Here is a 27,847-nt window from a genome sequence, read left to right as displayed (position 1 = left end):
TCTGTAATAGTTTTGCGGTTGTTGAGATTTGTTTGGATTCTTGATATTACTGACTACACATTAGAAATTGCCAAACTGACACAAAACACTACATCCAGCACAAACTCATTACTTACGTGAAAATGTTGAATCTGTAACCTCCTTTCAGAGTCTTCTCTGAGGCCAAAAAAAGGTGGGCACTGTTTCACTCACAAAATATTTTCCCCAGAATTTCCCTGGAACATTTAAAGAATACCTCTCTTTTGTTTCCTTTAACAACAGCACAAGAATAGCCTTATCGTTATCTGTTTTCTCAATACCTATATCAAAATCATCATAAGTATTGAGAAGCTGCAAATCTGAAAAAGATTCATTTGTTAATAGTCTATAAAAGTCCCAGTGAAAGAAAATTATTGTTCTCTATAACAGAAAAAGATGATATGGCATTTTGTGATTCATTGCGTTCAGAATGTAAGTGATTTCTTATTGAGTCTTGATTCTAATGCAGTTTAAAATATCCATAACAATATTTGGGCTATTCATGAAGGAAAACCAAAGAACTTCACTTTTTGTGTGACTTGTAAAAGTATTTGTGAAGATCTCTTCAACTGATGAGGCTTCTAAAAAAGATCTGGGGATTTTGAGACTTGACTAACATTTACGAATCCTGGAGCTTGTCCATTGACTCCAGTATAATGCAAATACTAAGCTAATCCTGTGACATGAGGCACTTAGGGTAACTGGCTAAAACTGTAAAAATGGAAATAAGCTGAAATATTTTGAAAATATAAGAAAAAGAGAATCACATCCAAATGTATTTTCTAAGAGCAAAAATGGAATATATAATTTTTACATATTTAAAAGTAACACAGAAAAAGCACTGTTACCAATGGACTTCTCACACCTAACCACATATTTGAAGAATATCATCCTAACTTTCATAATTTCCCTCATACCTATCTACTTTCTTGATTATAAAATGTAATCATGGACTGTAAGCTTGTAATCTTCACAGTGTATCTAACTTCCCTGTAGAAAACCACTAGGAAACAAATTACAGGTTAGATACCAGCGATATTCCAAAAAAAAAAAAACTCCTTAGTTTAATAACACTTGCTTTCAAATGATGCTACTGAACAAAATACAAAAGACTCAGAGCTCAGGTGTGAAACTTTTAATTTACAAGAAACCTGGGGAGTCTTCCTTTGACTGTTTACTATCTTTAATGAGAAGATGAAACTTGTCACTGATGAATTTTAAGATTGTATAAAGTATATCCCAAGGAGATTCAGATAGCACTAATTTCAAAGTACTTTGTATTCACATAGATTAGAATCTTGCTGAAGTACTTCAGTGTTACTCTCTTAGGAATTGTGAAACTGATGAGAAAAATCAACTTGTTTCTATGAAGCACCTACTCTGCTCAGCTCTATGGGAGATGACCTTGAGAAACCCAGTGAATGGGGATACAGAGCATCTGTGGAAAGATGAGGGAAAAAACAACCTAATACAAAACCAGGCACACATTTCATAATGCAGACAATAGATGTGATGGGAGTGCAACCATAGGAAATGGCTGTGGGAGACTTTCATGGTGGAGGTGCAGTGTATAAATTCTAGGGAGATGTGAGTGTGATTAGGGAAAGAAGCAAGTTGCGAGATAATCCTGGCAGGGGAATACCAAAAGGAAAGGCATAAGGAGACAGGATTGAATAAGTATAGGTGATAATGACAATTGATGAGGCAGTAGATGATAAGGTTAGGAGAGAAGAGGTCCATCACTGGAGAGGATTGCCTAACAGCATGGGCCTCACAGTTCTGATCTATAAATCATGTCTGAGAGGCACCTTTGGCATAAAGGTTAAGAGCTTAAACTCTGAGACAGACTGCTTGATATGGCCACTTAGTAGCTATTTGATTGGGGGCAAGTAGTTTAATTTACTATGCCTCAATTTCTCTATCTGTGTAACAGGGATAATAATAGTATTCCTAGGGAATGTCAGGGGTTTTTAAAATATATTTTTATTTATTTTAAAATATATTTTTAGAAAACTAAATATGTTTCTCTGACAGCAATGGTCAAGATAGATTAAAGAGGTGTGATTATGAAAGAACCTGGGCAGTCATCGTAATAACCCAAATTTTCCCCTTAACATCCATAATCCATGATCATTCAAACTGGAATAGTGGACTCATAATTTTTATTTTTCCCTACCTTGCTAACCAAGCATTTGCATCAAGCTCCTGTCTCCAAGCTCTCTGAAACCCATGGCCAAATAAAAGATTTCATGACAAACTTTCAGATTTAAAACCCGGATCTTCTAGATCCCTGCCTGCATTAGTGCTGACAGTTCATTTGACCTCAATATTTTCTGATATAGTTTTTTCTTATCTGTATTTGGGTGAAATTAATGACTTTTAGGAACATTATAGAAATTTGCCAAAATGGAAAACTTCTTTGGGTTCTAATTCTGTGCATGATAAATTGGGAACTTTATTGCTACATTTAACCTTTACCACATCTTTCTTTAAAATACAGATTCAAGTGTAAAATCTAGTATTTGCAGACGTTGTACTAATTTGTTCCAGTCACCCTTTGTAACCCTCAAGGCTTTGGGTTCATAAAAGGGACATGACTTACAATGTGAGATCTAATATTTCCGTCATTGGTACACTTAATTTCTTTCCAGATCTTCTTTGTGCCCATGAGGGAAAACTCTGTGCACAGTGCAGATTGAATTGCTAAAATTTCCAATGAGAAGTGAGAAATATAGAAGTAAAAAGTAAATATGTCATACATGTTTATTTCAGGTAAATATCATTTTCCCTCCCTAAAATGACTTTATCTTTTAAACTCGGGCAATTGAGCAGAACAAATAGATTCTTTTCTTTGAAACAAATCAGTTACTTATGTCAAATATTCTACCTAATAGAGGTGTATTGGGAACTGTAACAATTGCAAATAGATATGATAAAAAAGAAATAAATGATGTTCAGTTTCTGATTTTAGCTTCTGCACTACACTATGAAATCAGAAGTTACTTATTTTTCATGTACTGCCATCATTGTTCTGTTGATCTAATCTATGTCCAATAAAGAGATGATCAAGAACTACTACAGGTTCCACCAACTTTGTAGCATTCATCAATCTACTGATGTTTTTCTACTTAAAAGCCCTTAAAAGTAGACTATGACTGATGGTTTATAATTCCTTAGAGAGAATTCATGAATTTCTCCTTTCTGCTTTGCCTTAGGAACATTTCAGAAATGCCCAGTCTAATGTAATTCAGCCATAATAACTGCATCACTGGAGAAGTACCACAACTGCCAAAGCAGCTACAGTAACTGCTTAAACCCTGACTTTAGCTTGTTGATTGCCTTTTAAGGAAAAGCTCAGGACAAAAAGAACATAATCTGAACAAGTGATTGCAGGGCTTTAGAAAAGGAAATGCTTAATTACTTAGTAATTCATATTGCAATTCATGTTCTTTTTATGAACTCAAAGGAAATAATGCTATAAAGAAATGGAGAAATGTGTATGTTTAATGTGTTTATAGAAGCGTGTTGGAAAATGAAGTTCCTATTAATAAAATACAAATAATTTAGCTGCCACAGCTGGAAATCTCTAACTGCAGCACATATTTCTGTAATTGCTGTAATTCTTATGTGTTCTCTTGCTCTCTTTGCAGGCAGACCAGTAATGATTGTGGTGGAATATATGGAGAATGGATCCCTAGACTCCTTTTTACGGGTGAGGTGTTCTTTTCTGATGGCATTTAAATAAGCTATTCTGAGTTCTAGATTTAAAACATTTATCATAAATTAATTTTTGCATAATGTTATTCATGGATTTTTCCATGAAGAATAGCAGGATTTTCTCTAGGGTGTGTTTCTCTGATACTGTGATACATTAGAGTGTTACTAAGAGGATGGGGGGAATATATACACATGATAATATAATTGATTTCTCCTATAATTTCACTTGCCATATTAATATATACATATTTCAAATGATGTTATAAAGAAAGAGACTAAGTGAAATTCAGTAGCTTCACATAGCCTGTGTGAAGCAACTGAGTTTCATTTTGCTTTATCACATTTAACTATTTAGTAGGATATTTTATGCATTATCTATAATGCTGAACCCTTTAAATTGATGTATATTTACCAATAATGACTCAAATTCATAGCAGAAAATGGATTTTATCAGTTTTGTCCTTCTTAAGTTCATTGGCTGACTATTTAGAAAACAAAAAGAGAAAGAATGAAACTCTGGCTGAGATTTGTTTTAGAACAAAAATTTTTAAAGCACTCTTTTTAAGTGACTTATCCTTGAAAGTATGGTGTATACAAAAATCATTTGTTTTATATAATGGTACAGAATAACACAGCTGAGAAGGTACCATGAATTTATAATTCAAAATGTGTTTATAATATTTTTAACATTTAAAAAGCCAATATATGCTACAAAAATATTCATTGATATTGGAAAAAACAGAAATATTAAAAAAGTCACTAGAGTATTTTGCATCCCCAGCAGAGGTCACATATGTGCATGTCACTGTATTCCTTAATATATATTTACCTACAGAGACATAGCCGATTTCTTATAAAATGACTGGACTTTTGCTATTTGAAATGTGTTATATGTTTTTCTTCATTTTTTATGAGAATAAACAATCTCAAGCATTCTTTCTTCACTACATTTTTTGCTTAGTGTTATTTGAACAAGTTCTGTGTGCATCTTACCTCTCTCCCTTGATCTCATTTTCATTTATTTTTCTTGATTCCATGCCCTCTTCTTCCAACTGCTCTCAATATTAGCAGTGATAATATATTTATACCACGACTGGACTTGATGTCCAGATTCAATGCCAGAAGCTGAATTCAGCAAAATTGTCGAGTTATTATCGAGCAGTACTCTTCACAGAATGCATACCCTCAACCAAGTATGCTCTGTAAGGCAAAATGAAATTCATAGGTGTTTAGGGACGTGAACTATTTGTTCTTTTCTGTAGCCATTCTCAGAATGTTATTTTATAGCTTGTATCCATTTCTCCTGTAAATGTGCTAAATTACTTTAGGATAATTTTTCAGGACCACCTATAGTACTTGAAATGCATATATACTTATGCCCTTCCATTATGTTTAATCAGAAACTAATTTTTATCAGATACATATCAAAATGACTTATTATCTAATGGCGCTTCAGATAGGATTTTTTATCTACTATATCCTAGAGCTGAATATAATGGCAAATAATGTAACAGACACTCATTTAAATTGCTGCTGAAAAATGGATCAAATGACTGCCACAAGCAAATTAGGAGAGAAATGTTAGCTTCAGAGATACTTTTTATCCTGCTGAATCATCAATCAATTAAAACATGTTATAAAGAAAAGATAATATGTTATATGTAAAATATTTACTTATAAACATGCTACTACATGTTTATAAGTGGTATGTTTCATGATCTAAGATTTAAAAACTAATATTTTTCAGCTCTTATGCACCATGTAGGTTAGACACAATACAATCTGGGAAAGAATAAATGTTCAAATAATGGTGGCTACCACTACTAATACTACGAGAATCTTAACATATATTATCTCAGTTCATCTTGGCTCTGCCACTTACTGGCTGTGTGACCTTGTGACTTGAGCAAGTGACTAACTTCTCTGTGCCTCTGTTTACTCATCTATAAAGTGGGAGTATTAACTGTATCCACCTCATAAAATTGTTATAAGGATTGAGTTGATTATTGTAAAGCATATAGAATAATGCCTGACACATTGTAAAGGGTGGAGCGAGGATTGAAACTCAAGTCTCTGAATCCAAAAGCCATGTTCTCATACACTTTGAATTCTATCTTTTTATTAAATTACTTATGACTTCTTACAAGTCCACTACCATCTCCCCATGGGGTCTTGGGTCCCCTCCTCACATAGAATTTCTATTAAAATAAAAATCATATGAGTGGGATAAAAAAACATAGGGCCAATACTCCCTTTTTACTCTTCTATAGGATTCTTACTTTCTTTGTAATCATATCTCTTATATCCCAGAAGCTCAAAGTGCTTTATAAACTTTAGGTCAATAGCAGATATTCAACTCCCCAAGGCAAGCAGAAATAAAATATATAAATATATATATATATATATATATATCCCACAAATTCTGAAAAGTGAAGTCATTTTTCAAACTACTGCTTTAGAATTTGATAATCGCAGCTTCTGTTAGCACAGAGAGGAGGAAGTGGCTAAGTGCACGGCACAGTAGGGGAGCCATCCATGGCTCATTAATAGCGTTCTGTGCTTACTGGAGCTGGAAAGGATTTCCCTCGGTCTCCCACACTACTTGAAAATCACTTCAATTCACTGTTTTATATGATGGAGTGGTAGCAAACGAAGTACAAGATTACAGTCTAGTGCCAGCAGCAGTGGCTGGCTGGCTGTGATATTGCGCCAAATTCATAAATCTACTGTTTGGATCCTTGCGGACATTCCTCCAGACATGTATTAGCAGGGAGAGTGTGGTGTGGTTAAGTAAGTATGTTTGTGTGTATGTGTGTGTATATGTGCACGTACGTGTGGAAAAGGGGAGTGGGTAGGTACATGAGTATGTATGTGTTTTAAATTTTAAAATAAAATGCAACCTGACTTAGCAAGCAGAGCATCAGCCTAACTGCCCAGAAGGTATGACCTCACTGATGTGCAGGTTTTCCTAACTTTTCCAAGGAAATACACTAGTGTGAATGAATGCAGTCTTGACCATTATCCCTGTACAGTCTCTCTCCATCTATACATATGGATTTCATAAACAGTTTTTGTAGCGGCACTTACCTGGCAACTGCTTATCCCTAAATCTTTGGACCTCCATTTTTATAGCAATATTAACTAGCAATCCAAATAAAAATAGTTATAAATTACTTTAAAAATTCAAGATATCATGTGTCAAGCACAAACAATTTCTTCCTTTATTTTATAACATTTGTTGAATGTGGATTTGTTTATTATGTCACAAAACTCAGTTATACAAAGATATAACACCACTGGTTTCAGTTCAAGAGGGTATATTGTGTTCATGCTGCAGCATCCTGCTCCCATCTCAAAACCTTTGACATAAGAGAAAAAGATATACATACATTACTTATAAAGCACAATCACATAAGCAAGCGAGAAAGTGTCATCCAGAAATAATAAGAAGAAAAAAGTTGGAGAAATTAGTAAAAACAAAAAGCAAACAATCAGATTGTATAAGGAAACTGCCAACAGAATCAGATTGAGTAAGGAAACCATAGCCAAAAACAAACTCAGGGAAGGATGTTTGAGAGCAAGAGGAATATGTGGAAGATAGTGCTACCAACTGAAATAAAGATATGGGGGAGGAAAAGGATGGGCCGGTAATTGGGAGAAGATGACGAGTTTAATTTGGGTCTTGTTACCTTTGAGATGCCTATGGAACATGCGGTGAAAGTGTCCAGACAAAATTAGAAAGTTATATCTGAAACTCAACAGGAAAATCTTGACTAAAGTTAAAGATTTGGGAGTCGGTAGAATAAAAGTGGTTATTAAACCCAAACCATGATATTTTCCAGGAAGAAATGTTAGACAAAGGAAAGGAGTTGAACAAGGTTGGAACTCTGTGGCATACCAACCTGAGGAAGCAGCATCGATGGCATCTCCATCCATGAGAGGTGAAAGACAAGCAAGGGGGGAGAGGAGGCCATGGTATCCCAAACCTAAGAGAATAGAGCATTTCAGGCAGGAGCAAACAAGCAATTGTATTAAGTGCAGCAGAGAAATTCTGGAAGACAGAGACTATGACATCTATATGATATCTATGACTAAGGCAGAGACTAGACATCTATTGCATTTAGCACTTAAGAGGCCCTCCAAGATCTCAACAAGAGCAGTTTTAATGGATTGGTCCCAGGCAGAAGCCAGACTGTAGAGGGCAAAATGAGACTGAAATATAAATAGAATTGACAGGTGGAGATCAATTTTTAGGGGAAAAGTGGGTGAGATGGCAAGGCAAGAGATAAATCAGATGCTAGTAGACCAAAAGAAAAATCAAGGGTATTTTTTAAGATAGAAAACAATTTAGACAATTTATACACTGAGGGCTAGGAAATAAAGAAAATACTGTTAAACTGGTAAGGCAAAATATCTCAGGAGATGGGAAGGTACAAAATCAAGGACCCTGGTGAAGGATTAACTTTGAGTAGCAGAAGCCTCCACATTTTCCAAGACTTGAAGGAGCTGTGTGTTATGGATCTAGAGGGACTTATGAGGAACATGCATTAAATTTAAGAAAATGATACCTCATGCTATTGTATTTCTATGCGAAGTAGGAGGAAAGTTTATGTGGGAGTTTGAGGACAAATCTTCATTGAAGGTGAATGCTTAGAGTAATTGCTGAAGTTAAAAAGATAAATTGCTGATGAGAAAAACAAACAAACAAACAAAAAAAAAACAGGACCATCAGGATCAGGTTCTACTCCAAGAACACAGATTTTTCAGGACCCCTGCAAGGGTAACCAGCTAAAAATCTTTACCAAGGCTTTTAATGATATGCAATGTAAGTGGCCAAGAAGAGGATCTTCTGGACTGCTGGCCCAATGATTTGTATTTGTTACAGGCCCTCTTCCTCCACTCCTGCCAGTCCCCATCTTTGGTCCTAGAGAAAACAAAATGATTAACTAGTTCTGCTGACTTCCAGGTGATGCTGGAGAACATGAGTGTTTTGGCAGTGGTGTGCATACTTCTGTGATTTCCTGCAGGAACAATTGACCACTCCCCTCCCCTCCGCAATGTAAGCCTGGAGATAAAAGAGGCTATTGTTTGTAGAACAGGTACAATAGAACAAGAATACTGCAGGGGAATTGGGATGGTAGTTCAAGTAAGCAACCAGTGAAGCCAGGTTAGACAAAGGAGGCAATAAAGAGGCTGTTAGGCTAGAAATAAAGAGGCTGTTAGGCTGTTATGGGCTGGAAGTCTTTATTAGGTAGAAGAGCAAGTATAGCTGTGTATGAAGGTGGGAGAGCTAAGGAAAAGAACGTGGCCAGAAAGTAGGATATTGGCAGTGGTTTGTTAGAGCCAGATCATACCAGCTTGTAAGAGGTGATGATTAAATAGTCAGGAATCTGGGGAGCTGGTTGTTAAATAGGTAGTCGCTTGAAATTGGCCATGATGGGAGTATTTACACCACAGAAATTGGCAAATGCTACACATCAGAGCTTGTTTGCTTTATTTTATTTTTTTATTTTTTACTTTTTGCGGTACGCGGGCCTCTCACTGCTGTGGCCTCTCCTGTCGTGGAGCACAGGCTCCAGACACGCAGGCTCAGTGACCATGACTCACGGGCCCAGCCGCTCCACGGCATGTGGGATCTTCCCGGACCGGGGCACGAACCCGTGTCCCCTGCATCGGCAGGCAGACTCTCAACCACTGCGCCACCAGGGAAGCCCCGCTTTATTTTTCTTCAGAGAGTCAGTTTACCAACACCTTAGACTGACATTTAGGATTTCTGAAGTGAGGTAATTTCAGGGATGACAATTTCCAGGTGTGGTCTAGGAGTCAGTAGCTAAAGTAAAAACAAAGATGAGTATCTTTAATTAAGTAATGTAGCTAACATTTATGTGTGCTCTCTCTGAGTCAGGCATTATTCCAATCCCATGCCTTAAGCATGGTAAGCACTAGGTAAGCACCTAGTGCTTACAACCACATTGTGAGGTAGGTGTTACTATTATCCCCTCTTTACCAATGAGGAAGCTGATGCAAAGCAAATTAGTTAACTGGCCCAGTGTTAAACAGCTGATAAATTATTCATTCATTTATTTTTTTGCACAAATATGTGTTGACAAACTATAGTAGACCAGGCACTATTCTGGAGCTTGGAATATAGAAGCAATCAAAATAGAAATTAAAAATCAGTGGGAAGAGAGATAAAGAATTCAACAAAATATATGGTACATCAGATAGTAGAGAAGAATAAAACAGGAGAAGTAGAAGTGGATGTGAGATTGGGTTTCGATATTAAGTTGAGTGGACAGGGAAGGTCTCACTGAAAAGTGGCATGTGAGTAAAGATGGCAATAAGGTGAGGGAACAAACCAAGTGGGTACCAGGGGGAAAATAATCCAGAGAGTAAAAACAGAAAGTACCAGTGCCCTGAGGTGGGAGCATTTTATACCTGTAGAACAGCAAAGTAAGTCTTTATGCTCAATGACTATATGCTTGTTTTTCCTAGGTCAGTGCTAAGCCATGCCTATTATCTCTTCATAATTATTAATAATGACCCTTTTACTCTGCAGTAGGGATGATAAAATACAGCAGTAACCCTATCATTATGGCTAGAATGGAGTATGCAAGGGGAAGGACAGTAGGAACTGAAGTCAGAGAGTGGGTGGAGGCAGAAAGGGGATCAAACCTTAGAGGGAAATGGTTCTCAACCTTGACTTCACATTATAATCATTCAATTTAGAGAGCTTTTAACAATCCCAGGTTCCAGACTGCACCCCAGATGAATTAAAACAGAATTAAAGCAGAATTTCTTGGGGCGGGACACATGCATCAATATTTATTAAAAGTTCCCTCATTTGAGCCCAATATGCATCCAGGTTGGAAAACCACTGAGATAGGATCCTGTAGGCCACTAAAATGACTTTGAATTTTCTTTGGGTAAGACAGAAAGCCATTGTAGGGTTTGGAGGAGAGGCACAACATAATCTGATTATGTTTTAAAAGGATTGCTCTGGTTGTTGTATTGAGAAGAGACTCTAGTGAGGTACAGATGGATGCAGGGAAATCAGGAGGCTTTTGCAATATTCCAGGTAAGGAGATGATGGTGGCTTAGATTAGGATAGTTGCGGTTGAGCTGATGGAAAATGGTAGATTCTGTGATGTATTTTGAACATAGAGCCAATGGGATTTGCTGGGGGTTTGGATAAAGCATTTAAGCAAAAGAGAATATTCAAGGATGCCTGGCATCCACAAAACAAGGTCAAGAATAGGCAATAACTACTTCCTATAGTCATTGTGACTTTACTGTAGTGAATAGCTAATAGACCTAAAACTCCTAGATAATGTCTGGCACATATTAAGGTCTCCATAATGTTATCTATTATTATTATAATATATTTCAGACGATGTCACTAAGAGTTTTTAAATTGTTTTTCTGTTACTTCTTGGTCTGTTTTTTCTAGTGGCTAAAAATATTTTTAATTTTCACCATAAAAAAAAAATCTGGATATACCTCACAAATATGAGTATTTAAATAATACATATAAGTGCATATCAGCATTTCAAAAGCAATGTGTGTCATTTGAAGATTTTCCTTGAACAAATGTAAAGCAAATATTAATTTAAAAAATTAAAGGGATCTTTTAAATATTTATGTACTCAAATTATAAATCTAGTAAAGATGGCATTTTACCTTATGCTAGTTATATATCAATAATGAGAGCTGTGTTTTATTAGCACACTTTTCTTGTAAATTGTGTTTTGTGGAGTTATGTTTGTGCTGGGGTATAAGAGCACAATTAATCCACATCACGTGCATTTTATATTCAACAGTGGAAAGAAAGTGAATTACATTTATCCACCAATATCTGTTTTTAAACCATAAAAGTCACAGTTGAATTACATCCCTTTAATTACATGTTTTTCAGAAGAAAATATGTGAAACTTCATGTTGATGAATGTTATTACTATCACGCCTGTGCCAGCTTAATGCCAAAGACTATTCTAAAAATAATGTGACAATAAACATCCAAATATATGAAAGCATAGTGTACTTGGAACAAAGCATATGAATGGCTGAACGTTTTATGCTTAAATTAGGAGTTAGAGCATCAATTTACAATAGCCTTTAAACATTTTAGTACTGTAAATGTGTGTTGTGTCATTTGAAGCACCTGGTACCATGAAATTGTATTTTCTAATATTCCTATTCATTCTAGTTTTTCATATAAGGTTTTACATTGAAATTTTTTAATTGGTATGTAATTTATAACTATAGTGATATATAGAGAAGTTCTATGCATTTTCCTGAACTCCTCTGTAGTCATTCCTAACCCCTCATTTGGACCATACAGGAGATTTTAGATTTACAAAACTAGATTTAGATTTAGATTTAGATTTAGATTTAGATTTTAGATTTAGACTCAAAACTTGTGGTTCTCAACTATGGCTGGAAATCAGTTGCCATCCTACCGAGATTTTACAAAATACATATGCATACCCAGGCAGATATATTTTGTGAAAACCTTCCCAGTAATTCCGATGCACTCTAATGATGCTTCATCAGGATCTTGGCACTCTGTGACGCCCTGCCCCAGATGCCAAACAAAAAAAGTTTAAATTTTCTTGACTTTATTTAAGTGCAGCACACAATAGCTATTGTAGTTTATCTTTATATAAACCTAACCAAAAAAAAAAAAAATCAAATTCAGTAGAAAGCTTTGTAAGTTAAAGCTATATTATATATTCATATTCACTTTAAGGTCTTAAAATATAATTCGAAATCCAATTTCCATGTTTCACAAATCCATATTCACTTTTCTTCCTTGATTTTTTAGGTGTATTAGAAATGACATTTTTAGTGTCCTACTGATTGAAATTTCTGATTCCCCTCCTGGTGACCTCTCCCTTCTATAAATAAAAATATAACTCTGTGCCTAGCTTAAGTCCAAATCCATGATTCTACAAAAGAATAAAGCCTTGAAGGATTTAATAAATATTCTATGGGAAATTATAGTAAGATTTTCAATTGGGGAGGCCACAAGAACCAAGACTTGAGTAAAAAGGAGATACTGACTCTTATTTGTTCAGTGGTTATTTTAAAACCAGAATGATCAAATGATCTGGTCTTTTCAAATCTATATATAGCCTTAGCTGTTTCTTTTTCTAATTCAGCAACATTTTAAAAAGTCATAGCATGGTCAACTCTCTGATTTAGAAACATATAAAAACTGAATTTTAACTTTAAGCTTAAGTTGTAGAAGTAATCCTCCAAGGACTATTTTCTGCAAAGTCACTTATAAATCAATGGTTGAGAACTCAGAATGCATTTTCCCATAAATATTTCTTTTAGAGCTTCTGCTTAAGTCCCTAGGCAGAGCCATAAAAGCCTCTTTAACACAGACTACAGCTAAAGGATGTAACTTTCAATATGAAAGGGGGCCTGTAGTTTCCTTCAAAAAAAGAAAGAGTGTGTTTTCCTCCCCCTCTACATGCCTTTTCTTGGGCAAAAAAAATTTTAATGCCATTTTTCTGTGGAATCCACCCCTTTCTTCATATCCACTTCCCAGGTCCTCAGATATTCAACTTTTATTGTTTTTAATTCCATGTGGTAAGACACTTTCCCCAGGCTTCTCCTCTCATCCACAGGGTAGGCCTTTTTCCACTACATAGAATCGCCTGTAACCTGGACCTTCACCCCACCCTAATCTAAGCTGCCATTCTCTCATTGCCACAGATCTCAGCTGGATATAAAGTTAGACTAATTCATACTAATATGTGATTCACAGATACTATTTTAATTCCCCTAGATAAGTTTGCATTTTTTACATGAACTTGTGAATCCAAATTTTTTTTCCATTTTACTTTATTCTGGTAATTATACTTGACGTGAGATCTACTCTTGACAAATTTTTAAGTGTACAATATAGTATTGTTCACTATAGGTACAGTGTTGTACAGCAGCTCTCTAGAGCTTATTCATCTTGCTTAACTAAAACTTTATGCCCATTGATGAGTAACTCCCCGTATACGCCCGCCCCCCCAGCCCCTGGCAACCACCATTCCACCCTTTTATCTCTAGTCTCACATCCTATCCTGATTCAATTTTTTGGTGTTTAATTCACCCCTACAACATGTTATTTCTTCTCTAATATGCTTTGCTTTTATGGTTCCCTCTTCCAGGAATGCCCTTCTAGTCTTTTGCCACCTAAGTTTTTCATGATAAGCATCATATCTTCTGGAGGTCTTGCTGAAACCCCAAGTTCATTCTTTCAGCAAAGGTCATGTCTTTGTATTGAATACTATATTCTGTCTTTGAAGGTCTTTGAAGGATTTTAAGCAAATGATTGACAGGGTGATATTTGTATTTTCAAAACATTGAATATATTTGTTTTTTTAAAAAAAAAAAAAAACGTTGTGGGACTCCCTGGTGGTCCAGTGGTAAAGAATCCTCCTTCCAATGCAGGGGACGCAGGTTTGATCCCTGGTCAGAGAACTAAGATCCCACATGCCATGGGGCAACTGAGCCCACGCACCACAACTACTGAGCTTATGTGCCTCAACTAGATAGCCTGTGTGCCACAAACTACAGAGCCCACACGCTGTGGAGCCCATGCACCACAGCTACAGAGGCCATGCACCCTGGAGCCTGCGTGCCACAACTAGAGAAGAAAAAACCCACATGCCACAACTAGAGAGAAGCCCGTGTGCTGCAACGAAGAGACCGGAAGCTGCAACTAAGACCTGATGAAGCCAAAAATAAATAAATAAATAAATAATAAATCCTTAAAAATAAAAAACGTTGTTAGACAATAATGTGATGACTTCAGGACAACATAGCACATTTGCACTAAGCACAGACTAAGTACTTGAGCTCACCCTAGGATGAATGGACACTGAGAGGCTTAAAGTGTCCGTGGGGCACAACCCACAAGGTAGGGTTTTGAAAACCATCATCCAGAGCTTTCATTACTGTGGAGACAATGTGACATGCCAGTGACTGCTCAAATCTGGGAGATGTTGTGCTCCACGGCCTGAGAGGAGGTTGTGTGGAGCTCTGTCAGAAGTAGCAGATATTATTATGTGCAGCTTTCAGAAACCACCTTCCAATCAGGCTCACCCTCTCTGTCACTTAGATGTTAAACTCCATGTTTCTTAACAGTCGGTCTGAGAAAGGAAAGAAAAAGAAGAATTAAGACAAACTGAATTCCAGCTACTAAGCTCTGAGATGCAGTGTGTAAATATGCCACATTCGCTCTCTTTTATTTGAATCTGCCTTCCTGGGAAAAAAACATATGTCATTAAAAAATTCATAGTTTCTTTTTGATTAATCTCTAGAAGGCAGCCCAAAGATATTAAATCTCAGCACTCTCACATTTTCCTCCTCCCCTCATAAACAATTCAGTTCAACTTGAATTAATATTCATTGAGTGCTGACACAAGGCATGGCAGTATAGTGGATGCTATGATAGAATGGCTACATAAAAGGAAGAAAACCAGCATCCTACCTTAAAAAAAAAAACATTCTTTTTTATACAAGGCAATAAGAATAATGTAGTAATAGCAACCAGTGCACTATAAGATAGTATCAAAGGTTATTTAATTCAGTCACTATTTATTAACCATCCACCATATTCAAGAAAACCAATATATCCTAAACTACACTTGAGGAGGCTTATGTTGACAAGGGCTAGAAAAAGGAATATAGAATTTGTTTGAAGGAGAGAGTTGCATCACTTGTAGAGAAACAGATTTTTGCCATACCTCATGTATGAATAAGCGGGGTTATTCCTTTCAGCCAGTCATGGATAAATAGATCTTCATTTGTTGGTTTATCTAGATTGTTCTTTGTTTATTTTGGTTTAATGGTCTAAGAGCTCTTTCATACCTTGCTTTATTAAGCTAAATTATGCTGCTTAAACTAGCCCAGACTGGGTCATTATAGCATACTTAGGACCAACAATTTTCCAGGTAACTCCAATTAGTAATACAAGCTCTGGAATTAGACTACCTGGATTCAAGTCCTGACTTCACTATCTACTAGGTTATTACATCTGTTTCTCCTTAAGTTTAACCATCTATAAGGTGGAGACAGTAACTACCCTTATATCAGAGTTGTTTCAAGGATTAAATGAGATAATACCTCTAATGAGCTTATAACTGCATTTGGTGTTTAGTGTTTAAGGAATGTTAGATATTTTTTCCCTATAAGACTGTGGCAACAATTGAGGTTTATGAGTTCCCAAAAGAATATACAACTATTTTGGGAGATTCTCTTTAATCAAGCACACATTTTATAAACAGATAGATAGATAGATAGATAGATAGATAGATAGATAAATTGTCACAGGTTGGGTTCCCTGTGAAGAAGATTCTTAAAAGAATATTTGCATGAAGGAACTTTATTGGGGAGAACTCTCAGGGTCAACTCCCATATTTCTATGGTTTCCGGAAATTTGGAAGCTGATAGTTCTTAGCTGAGCCCCTTTCTGGAAAATGGTTTTGGCTAGAGAAAGCCATCTCACCCAAAGCCATGACACCTTTACAGGGGTAGCCTGCATCCAATAATTAATTGATGTGGGAATATAAGGGCTCAGACCCTTTTCCTCAATTTAGACCAACTCTGAAGAGTTAGTCCAGATCCAGAACATTCCATGGGATATTCCAAGGCCTCTGTTGTGAATGCACTACTATTCTTTAACTTCTGTTGCTGCCCAATCCTGTTTTCTCCTATGCCCCACAGATGTTCATCCTGAGAATGTGTAATCAAGGATCAACATTTAACAAAATCAATGAGTTTTACTGCTTCACCAAGTACATTCTTATATAAAACTATTTTTGTTCTTATTGTTCATGTAGCAGATAAGAATATGAGAATACTAATATAGGTTAATTTAGTGCTATTACCTTGATTTGTGTTAAGACTCCTGAACTTTTACCCACCAGAGTTTTGTACCACTAGTGAAAATATCAACAAAGTGAAAAAAAAGGCAGATGCATGTCTTAGTTCTCTTATAAAAAATAGTTTTGACCTTATGGACCCCTGAAAAGGTCTTGGCTATGTGAATAGAAATAAATGTACTACATTGTATAGACCCATCATAGAAAATGGAGAAAGTAGTTTATATTCTTTTCAAACACCAAAATCTCATTTTTTCATGGTGCCATGTGTCGTTATTAGAACCATGATTGCTATGTTGCTGATACGAAAGCAATTAATTCACATCTCTTCAAATGTTGGTGATAAGGATAGTTAAAATAATTTTAAAATAACTTGCATAAAATAGAAAAAGAGGGAGCACTCCCAAACCCATTCTATAAGGCCAGCATTACCCTAATAACAAAGCCATCCAAGGACACTACAGGAGGTAAAACAAAAAACAAACAAAAAAACTACAGGCCTATATCCCTGATGAACATAGATGCAAAAATCCTCAACAAAAAGTTAGAAAACTGAACTCAACAGTATATCAAAAGGATCATACACATGATCAAGTGGGATTTATGCCTGGGATGCAAGGATGATCAACATCCACAATTCAATCAATGTGATACACCACATTAACAAAATGAAGGATAAAAATCATATGATCATCTCAATAAATGCAGAAAAAGCATTTGACAAAATTCTGTATCATTTATTATTTTAAAAAAGCTAAACGGGCTTCCCTGGTGGTGCAGTGGTTGAGAGTCCTCCTGCCGATGCAGGGGACATGGGTTCATGCCCTGGTCTGGGAAGATCCCACATGCCGCGGAGCGGCTGGGCCCATGAGCCATGGCCTCTGAGCCTGCACATCCAGAGCCTGTGCTCTGCAACGGGAGAGGCCCACGTACCGCAAAAAAAAAAAAAAAAAAAAAAAAAAAAAAAAAGCTAAACAAAATGAGAATAAAGGGAATGAACCTCAACATAATAAAGGTCATATATGACAAACCCACAGCTAACATCATACTCAAGAGTGAAAAGCTGAAAGCTTTTCCTCTAAGATCAGGAACAAGACAAGGATGCCCACTCTTGCCACTTTTATTCAACAGAGTATTGGAGTCCTAGCCAGAGCAATTAAGCAAGAAAAAAAAAAAAGTAAAAGGCATCCAAATTGGAAGGAAAAAAGAAAACTGTCTGTATTTGCAGATAACATGATATTATATATACCAAACCCTAAAGACTCCACCAAATAAAAACTTTTAGAACTAATAAATGAATTCAGTAAAGTTGCAGGATACAAACTCAATATACAGAAATCAGTTTCATCTCTATACACTAACAATGACTATCAGAAAGAGAAATGAAGAAAATCCATTTACAGTTTTATCAAAAGAGAAGAAAATACTTAGAAATAAATTTACCCAAGGAGGTGAAAGATCTTACACTGAAAACTGTAAACAGACCCCAAATAGCCAATGCAATCCTCAGAAAGAAGAAGAAACCTGGAAGCATCACACTCCTGATTTTAAACTATTTACAGAGCTATAGTAATCAAACAGTATGGTATTGACATAAAAACAAACACATAGACCAATGGAACAGAAGAGAGAGCCCAGAAATAAACCCATGCATATATGGGTTTCTCTCATGAAATGGGAGAAAACATTTGCAAACCATATATCCAATAAGGGGTTAATATCCAAAATGTACAAGGAATTTATACAACTCAATAAAAAAACAAATGATCCAATTTTTAAATGGACAGAGGACCTAAATAGACATTTTTCCAAAGAAGACATACAAATGGCCAACAGGTAGGTGAAAAGATGCTCAGCATCACTAATCATAAGGGAAGTGCACATCAAAACCACAATGAAATATCACCTCACACCTGTAAGGATGTCTGTTATCTAAAAGACAAAAGTAAAAATGCTGGCAAGGCTGTGGAGAAAAGGGAACCCTTGTACAATGTTGGTGGGAATGTAAATTGGTACTACCATTATGAAAAACAGTATGGAGTTTCCTCAAGAAATTATAAATAAAGCTATCATATAATTCAGCAATCTCACTTCTGGATATAAGGAAACTAAACTATTATCTTGAAGAGATATCTACTCCCATGTTCACTGCAGCATTATTCACAACAGCCAAGGTATGAAAACAGCCTAAGTGTCTGTTGATGGGTGAATGGATTAAAGAAATTTGTAATATATATAATGAAATATTATTCAGCCTTAAAAAAATATAAGAAAGCCCTGCCATTTAGCACAATGTGGATGAGCCTGGGGGACATTATGCTGAGTAATAAGTCAGAGAAAGATAAATACTGCATGGTATCATTTACATGTGGAATCAAAAAAAAAGTTGAACTCATAGAAACAGAGAGTAGAAAACTGGTTGCCAGCAGGCGGGGTTGGAGGGGGGAGTTGGGAAAATAGGCAAAGGTTTGTAAAAAGGGTACAAACTATCAGTTATATGGTGAATAAGTTCTGAGGATATAGTGTATAACATGGTGACTGTAGCTGCTAGCACTGTATTGTATGATTGAAATTTGCTAAGAGAGTAGAACTTAAAAGTTCTCACACACACACACACACACACAAAACAGTGTAACAAAAATATATATATATATATATATATATATATATATATCTTGCATGATAACCAAAAAGTGGAAGTAACTGTAATGTCTGTCACTGATGAATAGATAAACAAAATTAATAAAATATTTTTCTTCATTAAAAATACTGATACATGCTACAACATGAACCTTGAAACATTATACTAAGTGAAAGAACATAGTCAAAAAGACCACATATTGTGTAATTCCATTTATATGAAGTACCTAAAATAGGCAAGAGATAGAGATAGAAAGTTAATTAGTAGTTGATAGAAAGTTGATTAGTAGTTGCCTATGAATGTTGGAGGGAGTTGGGGGAGATGGGGAGTAACTGCTAGTTAATGTAGGGTTTGGGGGGGGAATGATGAAAACGTTCTAAAATTGATTATGGTCATGGTTACACAACTCTGTGAATACACTAAAAATGATTACATTGTATACCTCAAAAGCATAAATTATATGGTATGTGAATTATATCTCAATAAAACCATTAAGAAAAAACTTGGAGCAAAACTTTAGCAAATCAGAGCCAACACTGTAAAAAGGAATTATACCTCACAACCAAGTGGGATTTACCTCAGTATGCAAGACTGGTTTAACTTTCCAAAATCAGTTGTTACCCATCATATCAAGTGGCTAAAAAAGAAAAATCATATGATCAGAGCAATAGGTGAAGAAAAAGCATTTGACACAATCCAATGCCAACTCATGATAAAAACTCTCAGTAAAGTAGGAATAGAGAAGAATGTCCTAAACTTGATAAAGCCTATGTAACAAAAAACCTGCAGCTAACATCATACTAATGGTGAAAAACTTAAAGCTGTCCCACTAAGATCAGGAACAAGCAAGGATATACACTCTCATTACTTCTTTTCAGTATCGTACTGGAAGTACTACCTAATGCAGTAAGACAAGAAGTTGGTGGGGGGGTGGAATATAGTCTTTATTTGCAGATGACATGTCATCTATGTAGAAAACCTGAAAGGACTGACCAAAAAGCCTAGACTAATAAGCAATTATAACAAGGTTGTAGGATACAAGGTTAATATACAAAAGTCATTTGCTTTCTTACATACCAGTAACAAGCAAGTGGAATTTGAGATTAAAAACAATACCATTTACATTAGCACCCCACAAATGAAATACCTAGGTGTAAATCTAACAAAGTATGTCTAAGATCTAAATGAGGAAAACTACAAAACTGTTATGAAATCAAAGAAGAACTAAATAAATGGAGAAATATGCCATGTTTGTGGATAGGAAGACTCAATATTATTAAGATGTAGTTCCTCCCAAGTTGATCTACAATTTCAATAAAATCCCAATCAAATCCCAGTAAGTTATTTTATGATATTAACCAACTGATTCTAAAGTTTAGAGACAGAAGACCCAGAATGGCTAACACATTACTGAAGAAGATCAAAGTTGGGGCTGACACAACTCAACTTCAAGACTTATTATAGTAATCAAGACAGTGTGATACAGGTGAAAGAATAGACAGATGGATTAATAGAACAGAATAGAGAGGCAACGATGAACATAGTCAACTGGTCTTTGACATAGGAGCAAAAGTAATACCATGGAGAAAAAATAGTCTTTTCAACAAATGGCACTGGAACAGCTGGACATCCACATGCAAAAAAAAAAAAAAAGAATCTAGACACAGAACCTTACACCCTTCACAAAAATTAACTCAAAATAAATCACAAATCTAAATGTGAATCACAAAATCATTAAACTCCTAGCAGATAACATAGGAGAAAACCTAGACAACATTGGATATGGCAATGACTTTTTAGATACAACACCAAAGACACAATGCAAGAAAGGAATAATTGATAAGCTGGACTTCATTAAAACTTCAAACTTCTATTCTGTAAAAGACAATGTCAAGAGAATGAGAAGCCACAGACTGGGGAAACTATTTTCAAAAGACACATATGATAAAGGACTGTTATCCAAAATATACAAAAACTATTAAATCAACAACACAATTAAAAAATGGGTCAAACTACTAGGTATAAAATAAATGTTACAAGGGTATAATGTACAGCACAGGAATCATAGTCAATATTTATAACAACTTTGTATGTGTAATCTATAAAAATACTGAATTACTACATTGTATACCTGAAACTAATATAATGTTTTAAATCAACCATACTTCAGTTTTTTTAAAAGCAAGCTGAAAGGAAATAAAAGACAATAGAAAGAAAAAGAAAAGGCCAAACACCTTAACAGAAACCTCACAATAGAAGATATACAGTTAGCAAATAAGGACATGAAGATTCTCCACGTCATATGTCATCAGGGAAATGAAAATTAAAATGAGATACCACTTTGCTCTTATCAGAATGGCCAAAATCAGTTAACACTGACAACACCAAATGTTGGTGAGGATGTGGAGCAACAGGAACTCTCCTTCATTGCTGGTGGGAATACAAAATGGTACAACCACACTGGAAGACAGTTTAGGCAGTTTCTTACAAAAACTAAACATACTCTTTCCATACGATCCAGCTATTGCCCTCCTTGGTATTTAGCCAAAGGAGTCAAAAACTTATGTCCACATAAAAGCCTTCAGCTATATAAACTGCTATAAACAGTCTATAAACAGAGATGTTTACAGCAGCTTTATTTATAATTGCCAAAACTTAGAAGCAACCAAGATGTCCTTCAGTAAGTATATGGGTAAATAAACTGTACATAAAGACAATGGAATATTATTCACCGCTAAAAATAATGAGCTTTCAAGCCATGAAAGGACATGGAGGAATCTTAAATGCATATAACTAAGTGAAAGGAGCCAATCTGAAAAGGCTGCATACTGCTTCCAACCATATGACATTCTGGAAAAGACAAAACGATGAGACCATGAAAAAATAAGTGGTTGCCAGGGGAGGGGAGTGACGGGGTGATAAACAGGTGGAACACAGAGACTTTTTAGAGCAGTGAAAATACTATGTTGTTGATATATGATACTATACATAAACAGTATGTGATAATGTAACGGTGAGTACATGTTATTATACATTTGTCCAAACCCATAAAATGTACAACACCAAGAATGAATCCTAATGTTCAAACCATGGACTTCAGGCGATTATGATTTGTCATTGCAGATTCACCAGTTGTAACAAATGTACCATTCCAGTGAAGGATGTTGATAATCGTGTGGGGAGGCTATGCATGTGTGAGGGAGCAGAAGGTATATGGGAAATCTCTGTGCCTTCCTCTTAATTTTGCTTTGAACCTAAAAGTGTTCCAAAAAATAGTCTTTTTTTTTAAAGAAATAACTTGGTGCTTTGTGCCACCCTCAGAACAAGATAGGAAGTTAAATTTCAACCTGGTGTTAAGTAACTATTTCTCTATATAATGTAGGAGTTTCTGTTGCCAACTGATTTTTCAGGAAAGTGAGTGGAGAATTTTCTGATTAATATTAAAATGACAAATGACTTATATGATTATAAGTTTTTATTAAATAATGACTATTATTAAAATAAATGATGGGCTGTGCTATGTGTTTTGTATGTGATTCTCACTATAATTCTGAGTTAGATTTACTATTCTCATTGTACAGATAAGGAAACTGAGGCACTCTTTAGTGTTCAGATCGTCCATTAACATTTCCTACTATACAGAAATTCTGCCTTGACAAGAACTGTTGATACCAGACAACTTCACTTACTAATATGTAAAAGAACCATCTCTTTAAAATTAGTGTAATCCTTTCTAGTCCAAAAGAATTTATGCTTTCAAAGGCTTTGAGATTCCTAATAGAGAAGAGGTAGGTAGGGTACATGAGAGAAGAGGCAGATTTCATCTAATTGTGCACTGTCTAAGAAGATGGATGGGAAACATAAAGAGCTAATAACACCAAAGATTTTCTTTGCTAGGTTATCTTTTATACATTAGTTATACAGAAGAGCCTGCTTAAATGGATACTCTTGCTGTAGAATGTTTCTTTTAAGAGAGTGTTCTTTTCCTTACTCTGCACTTGAGTTGGGAGATATTATCAGAGAGCTATCAGGGATGTATGTTGATAAAGTAAGAAGAAGTTTATTCTGTTTGTAATATAAGTTTATTTATTTAACTGACTGATGAATCATCATTGTATAGGAGACCATGTCACTGTGATATGGTCAAATCATCACTGTGTTTAAGCTACTCTATAGTTTTAAATCATATATCCATGAAAACTGCTTTAACTTTGCAGATTTTGAGATACTCTCATGTATGCCTCTATCACACTGTATTAGGTAATGTAGTCCTCTAGTCTCTTAATAGATATTCATTTTTAATATCATTCATAAATAAATGTTACCTGATGTGTGAAACCAACTTGATAATCTTATGTTTCTCAATAACCCCATTAATGACAACAATCTCCAAATAACTAAATAGAACAATATGCATTACTTTTCAAACTTAAATTATTTTTATATTCATTTTCTCTACATTTGTACTGTTGTACTATTTGTATCTGGTCTTATTGGTGCACACATCTTGTATGAATGACAACTGGATTTTTTTTACTTTTTAAAAAAATATATTATTTTTATTTAGAAAACAAATTTGTGGTTACCAATGGGGAGAGTGTAGGGGCGAGGGACAAATTAAGGGTATGGGATTAATATATACAGATTACTATTTATAAAATAGATAAGCAACAAAGATATACTGTATACCCATCATCTTGTAATAACCTATACTGGAGTATAATTTGCAAAAAATACTAAATCACTATGCTGTACACCTGAAACTAACACAATATTGTAAATCAATTATACTTCAGTTAAAAATATTTTTTAAATCAAGGTGAGAGGCATAAATAGTCAAGGGATTGATTACTACATACCAGTGCTGTGCTTGGCTTGTTATTCATATTTCTTTTAATTTTCCCACTGGGAACTATAATAAAATGGTCCTGTTTTCAGTCAATTGCCAACACCTTTCTTTATATTTGCTCTATATCGTTTTCCCTGGGTATCCGTCGGGGATTGGTTCCAAGACCTGCCTCAGATACAAAAACACGCAGATGCTCAAGTTCCATAGCCAGCCCTGTGTATCCGTGGATTCTGCATCCTTGGATACAACCAACCCAGGACTGTAAACATAGTACTGTACACTATCTGCCGGCTGGTGGAACCCAATATGAGGAAGGTATTTATTGAAAAAACTCCAGGTATAAGTGGACCTTCACAGTTCAAACCCAGGTTGTTTCAGAGTCAACTTTATAAGGAAAGATTGGGAAAATCTAGTTATTTTCTGTTTGCATGTGGGTTTTTTTCCATTCACCTGCAACTTTCCTAAACTCATTTATGCAATCAATTTTTCTTTTTCTTTGATCATTTTTCACCGTATTTCCAGCAATCACACAGCTTTCATCACATCCTAGGTTTTACTGCCTTGGGAGCTCACTACTATGGAAAGTGAATTCTCTTTTCTTGGAAGTCTTTGCTACTGTCTTACTCGATTTTAGTTCCCTTTTGTTACTTAAAGTTTTTGAAATCATTTTTTCTGGAATTTAATTTGGTTGATTCTCTTCTCTCCTTTCTTTTCCCTCCTTCATCACTTCAAGCTAGATTTTCCTTTCCTTTAAATCTCCAACAAATTTTTACCTTTTGTTATGAACACAGTCAATGATCAGCAAACTTGATACTTACATTCATTGGATCCAGTAAAATAAATTCAGGAATTTCATTTAATACACCACACACACCTACACAAACAGGCACACATGCATGCATGCATGCATTCACACGCACTACAGTAAAATAAATCAATGTAAATAACTGTGATTCTTTTTCAGAAACATGATGGCCACTTCACAGTCATCCAGTTAGTTGGTATGCTCCGAGGCATTGCATCAGGAATGAAGTACCTTTCTGATATGGGTTATGTTCACCGAGATCTAGCAGCTAGGAATATATTGGTCAACAGCAACTTAGTATGCAAAGTTTCTGATTTTGGTCTCTCCCGAGTGCTAGAAGATGATCCAGAAGCTGCTTATACAACAACTGTAAGTTTATACATCCTTTTCCAATATAGTTTGTTTACTTTTATTATTTTTAATGTTATTAGAGTAATTCTGGCTTTGTTTTCTAATTTTCTGCTCTCATTTGTCGTTTTCCCTATTTAACATCATTATCTAATTGAGAAGTATTTGTTTTATCTGAGTGCCTGTTTTAAAAAAGAATTGACACTTAACCGCTTCCTTTCTTCCATTCTGTGGGGACTTTAACATCATGCTTGAGATCCACATCATTACTGCCCTCACAAAAAATCTGCCTTGGCCTGAGTATTTTTGATGCTTCAATAGTTATCTCCTTTAAATGGAGTTCTGTACAGGCCAATGGTGCAATCAATTAAGTCAGTGATGGTGAAGAACCAGTGGTTAGGAAATGAAAATTTTTTTTCTCATAGCAAATGTTATGGAACATCTGATCATACTTAAAAATGAACAATGTAGGTTTCTCTGGAGATATATAAATACACTCTCAACCTTCTTTTGAATGGGACTTGGGGGAAATGTGAGCAGGAGTAGAAGGCTAAAACTTGAAACCCAAACTATCATCTGTCAATAATACGATCGCAACTTAACTCATGAACCAAATCATTCCACTGATCTCTTTGGTTATTGTTTCAAGGAGTTAAGTCTCAAGCTGTCAAAAAGCTAATAATTTGTAAAATTATACTAGTCTGTTTTTTTTTTTTTTTTTTTTTTTTTGCGGTATGCGGGCCTCTCACTGTTGTGGCCTCCCCCGTTGCGGAGCACAGGCTCCGGATGCGCAGGCCCAGTGGCCATGGCTCACGGGCCCAGCTGCTCCGCGGCATATGGGATCCTCCCAGACCGGGGCACGAACCCGTATCCCCTGCATCGGCAGGCGGACTCTCAACCACTGCGCCACCAGGGAGGCCCTAGTCTGTTATTTTTAAAACAGAACCCTCACCATTGACTCATTTCATCTTCAATGAAAAATGAGTCAGTAAAACTATTCAAGATGTTTTTATTCTCTTATTCTGACATTACACATTATTTTAAAAGAGGCAAATCTTTTATTTAGTTATCTTTTATTTCATTTTCTATGAGATGTTTTTTGAAACCTCACTGTATTTAACTGCTCTAGAATGGATACAAGTTTAGTATTATGAATAAAACATGTTATACCCTTACTATGTTTGCTTTGTAAAAATCCTCTACATCAATGTATTGATGATATTTTCACTAATTTCTCCAACAATGAAATGGTTCTAAGGAGAATAAATTAATCTGAGTCTGATATATAAGGTAGAAGTATCTACTGATCTAATTTGATCAAAAAGCTTCATAAAAATAAAATTCTATCAAGTCTGAAAATAAACTGTTCATTTTAGAAAAAGCAGCGTTTTCAAATCCATTTTCTAACTGGAAAATGTCATAATTATTTTCTTTTTCTTTTCAAGGCTTTTATTTTCTTCTCCTTTATTTTTATAAATGTATAACTTAAAGCAACTTTTCAAGTTATGGAACAATGCATGTAAGATTTTTCTACTATGCATATTATTTACAACCTTGGAGAACAGTATTTAGAATTATTATAAAAATATTATAAAATAAAATGTTCATTACAATTTCAACAAGTATGATCTACTAAAAGGATAAAATAAGATAGGAAATAATGAACAATATATTTAGGAGTAGTTACTAGATTCTTTGGCTATATGTCTATATAGATACACTTGAAATTTCATATTAAATAATATTTTAACTGCTTTTTTAAAATGAGAAGTTCATAACTAAATTTAAGATACTAATAAAATTGACAGGGTAACTCAAATCCTGAAGCATGTATAGATTTTGTTGTCAGATTTGACATCCAGATTCCAGACATATTCTTCTCTCTTATATGATTGTAAGGACTAAGAGGCCTAGAACAGTGCTGTCTTAGTTTAAATCTGACTACAGAATTAAACATCAAATTAGGTCACCATATACTAACACTCTGAAAAGTGCTTCTTGAAAGTTATAGATTATGTCTTTTAGTTTTGAACTTTAGAACTCTATTTTTTTTATACAGCAGGTTCTTATTAGTTATCCATTTTATACATATTAGTGTATATATGTCAATCCCAATCTCCCAATTCATCAAGATTATGTCTTGATTAAGAAGTAAGTCTCTGAATTTGAGGTACCAAGTACATGGTAAATAATGTAACCAAGTACTTTTTTAAAAAAAAGTCTCAGACATACCTAACTGCTCAGAGAATCATGGGGTACAAAATCTCATATACTGATTAATTGACTTTATAATGAACATGGACATTCAAATCTCAAAATAGCAGACCTCTTGCCTTCGAAGAGCTTCCCTTTTGACAGGGTAGACAGACTCATGCTTCCTTGCTATTCAGTGCATTAAATCATGTGGCAAAAGTCTGTAAAAGAAATGTGGAAGTACCAAAAAGCAGAGGTCTGGAGAAAGCATCACAAAGAAGATAAGTTGAACAAATATTAAAAGATTTCATTAGGCAGACAGTTGGGGGGGAAGATCCAGATGGAGGAAACAGAAAGAGAAAAAGACACAGAAATTTGGGGAAGTGAAT

The 27,847-nt window shown here is 35.2% G+C and overlaps 1 protein-coding gene across 4 annotated transcripts in view; it reads left to right on the top strand.

Annotated features, from left to right (window-relative positions):
• Positions 1-27,847, top strand: part of EPHA6 (EPH receptor A6) — a gene marked incomplete at its 5' end in the record, with an annotated part of 845,284 nt that overhangs the window by 708,033 nt on the left and 109,404 nt on the right. For all 4 annotated transcript variants that reach the window (XM_082625310.1, XM_082625308.1, XM_082625309.1 and 1 more), the window contains 2 exons: positions 3,673-3,730; positions 25,077-25,286. In XM_082625310.1, the coding sequence (XP_082481436.1) occupies positions 3,673-3,730; positions 25,077-25,286 (268 nt within the window). The remainder of the gene's footprint in view (positions 1-3,672; positions 3,731-25,076; positions 25,287-27,847) is intronic.

The sequence above is a fragment of the Mesoplodon mirus genome, assembly GCF_964341445.2.
Source record: "Mesoplodon mirus genome assembly, chromosome: 6".
NCBI lineage: Eukaryota > Metazoa > Chordata > Mammalia > Artiodactyla > Ziphiidae > Mesoplodon > Mesoplodon mirus.
The sequence above is the reverse complement of the archived record's forward strand: the minus strand, read 5'-3'. Positions and strand labels throughout refer to the sequence as shown.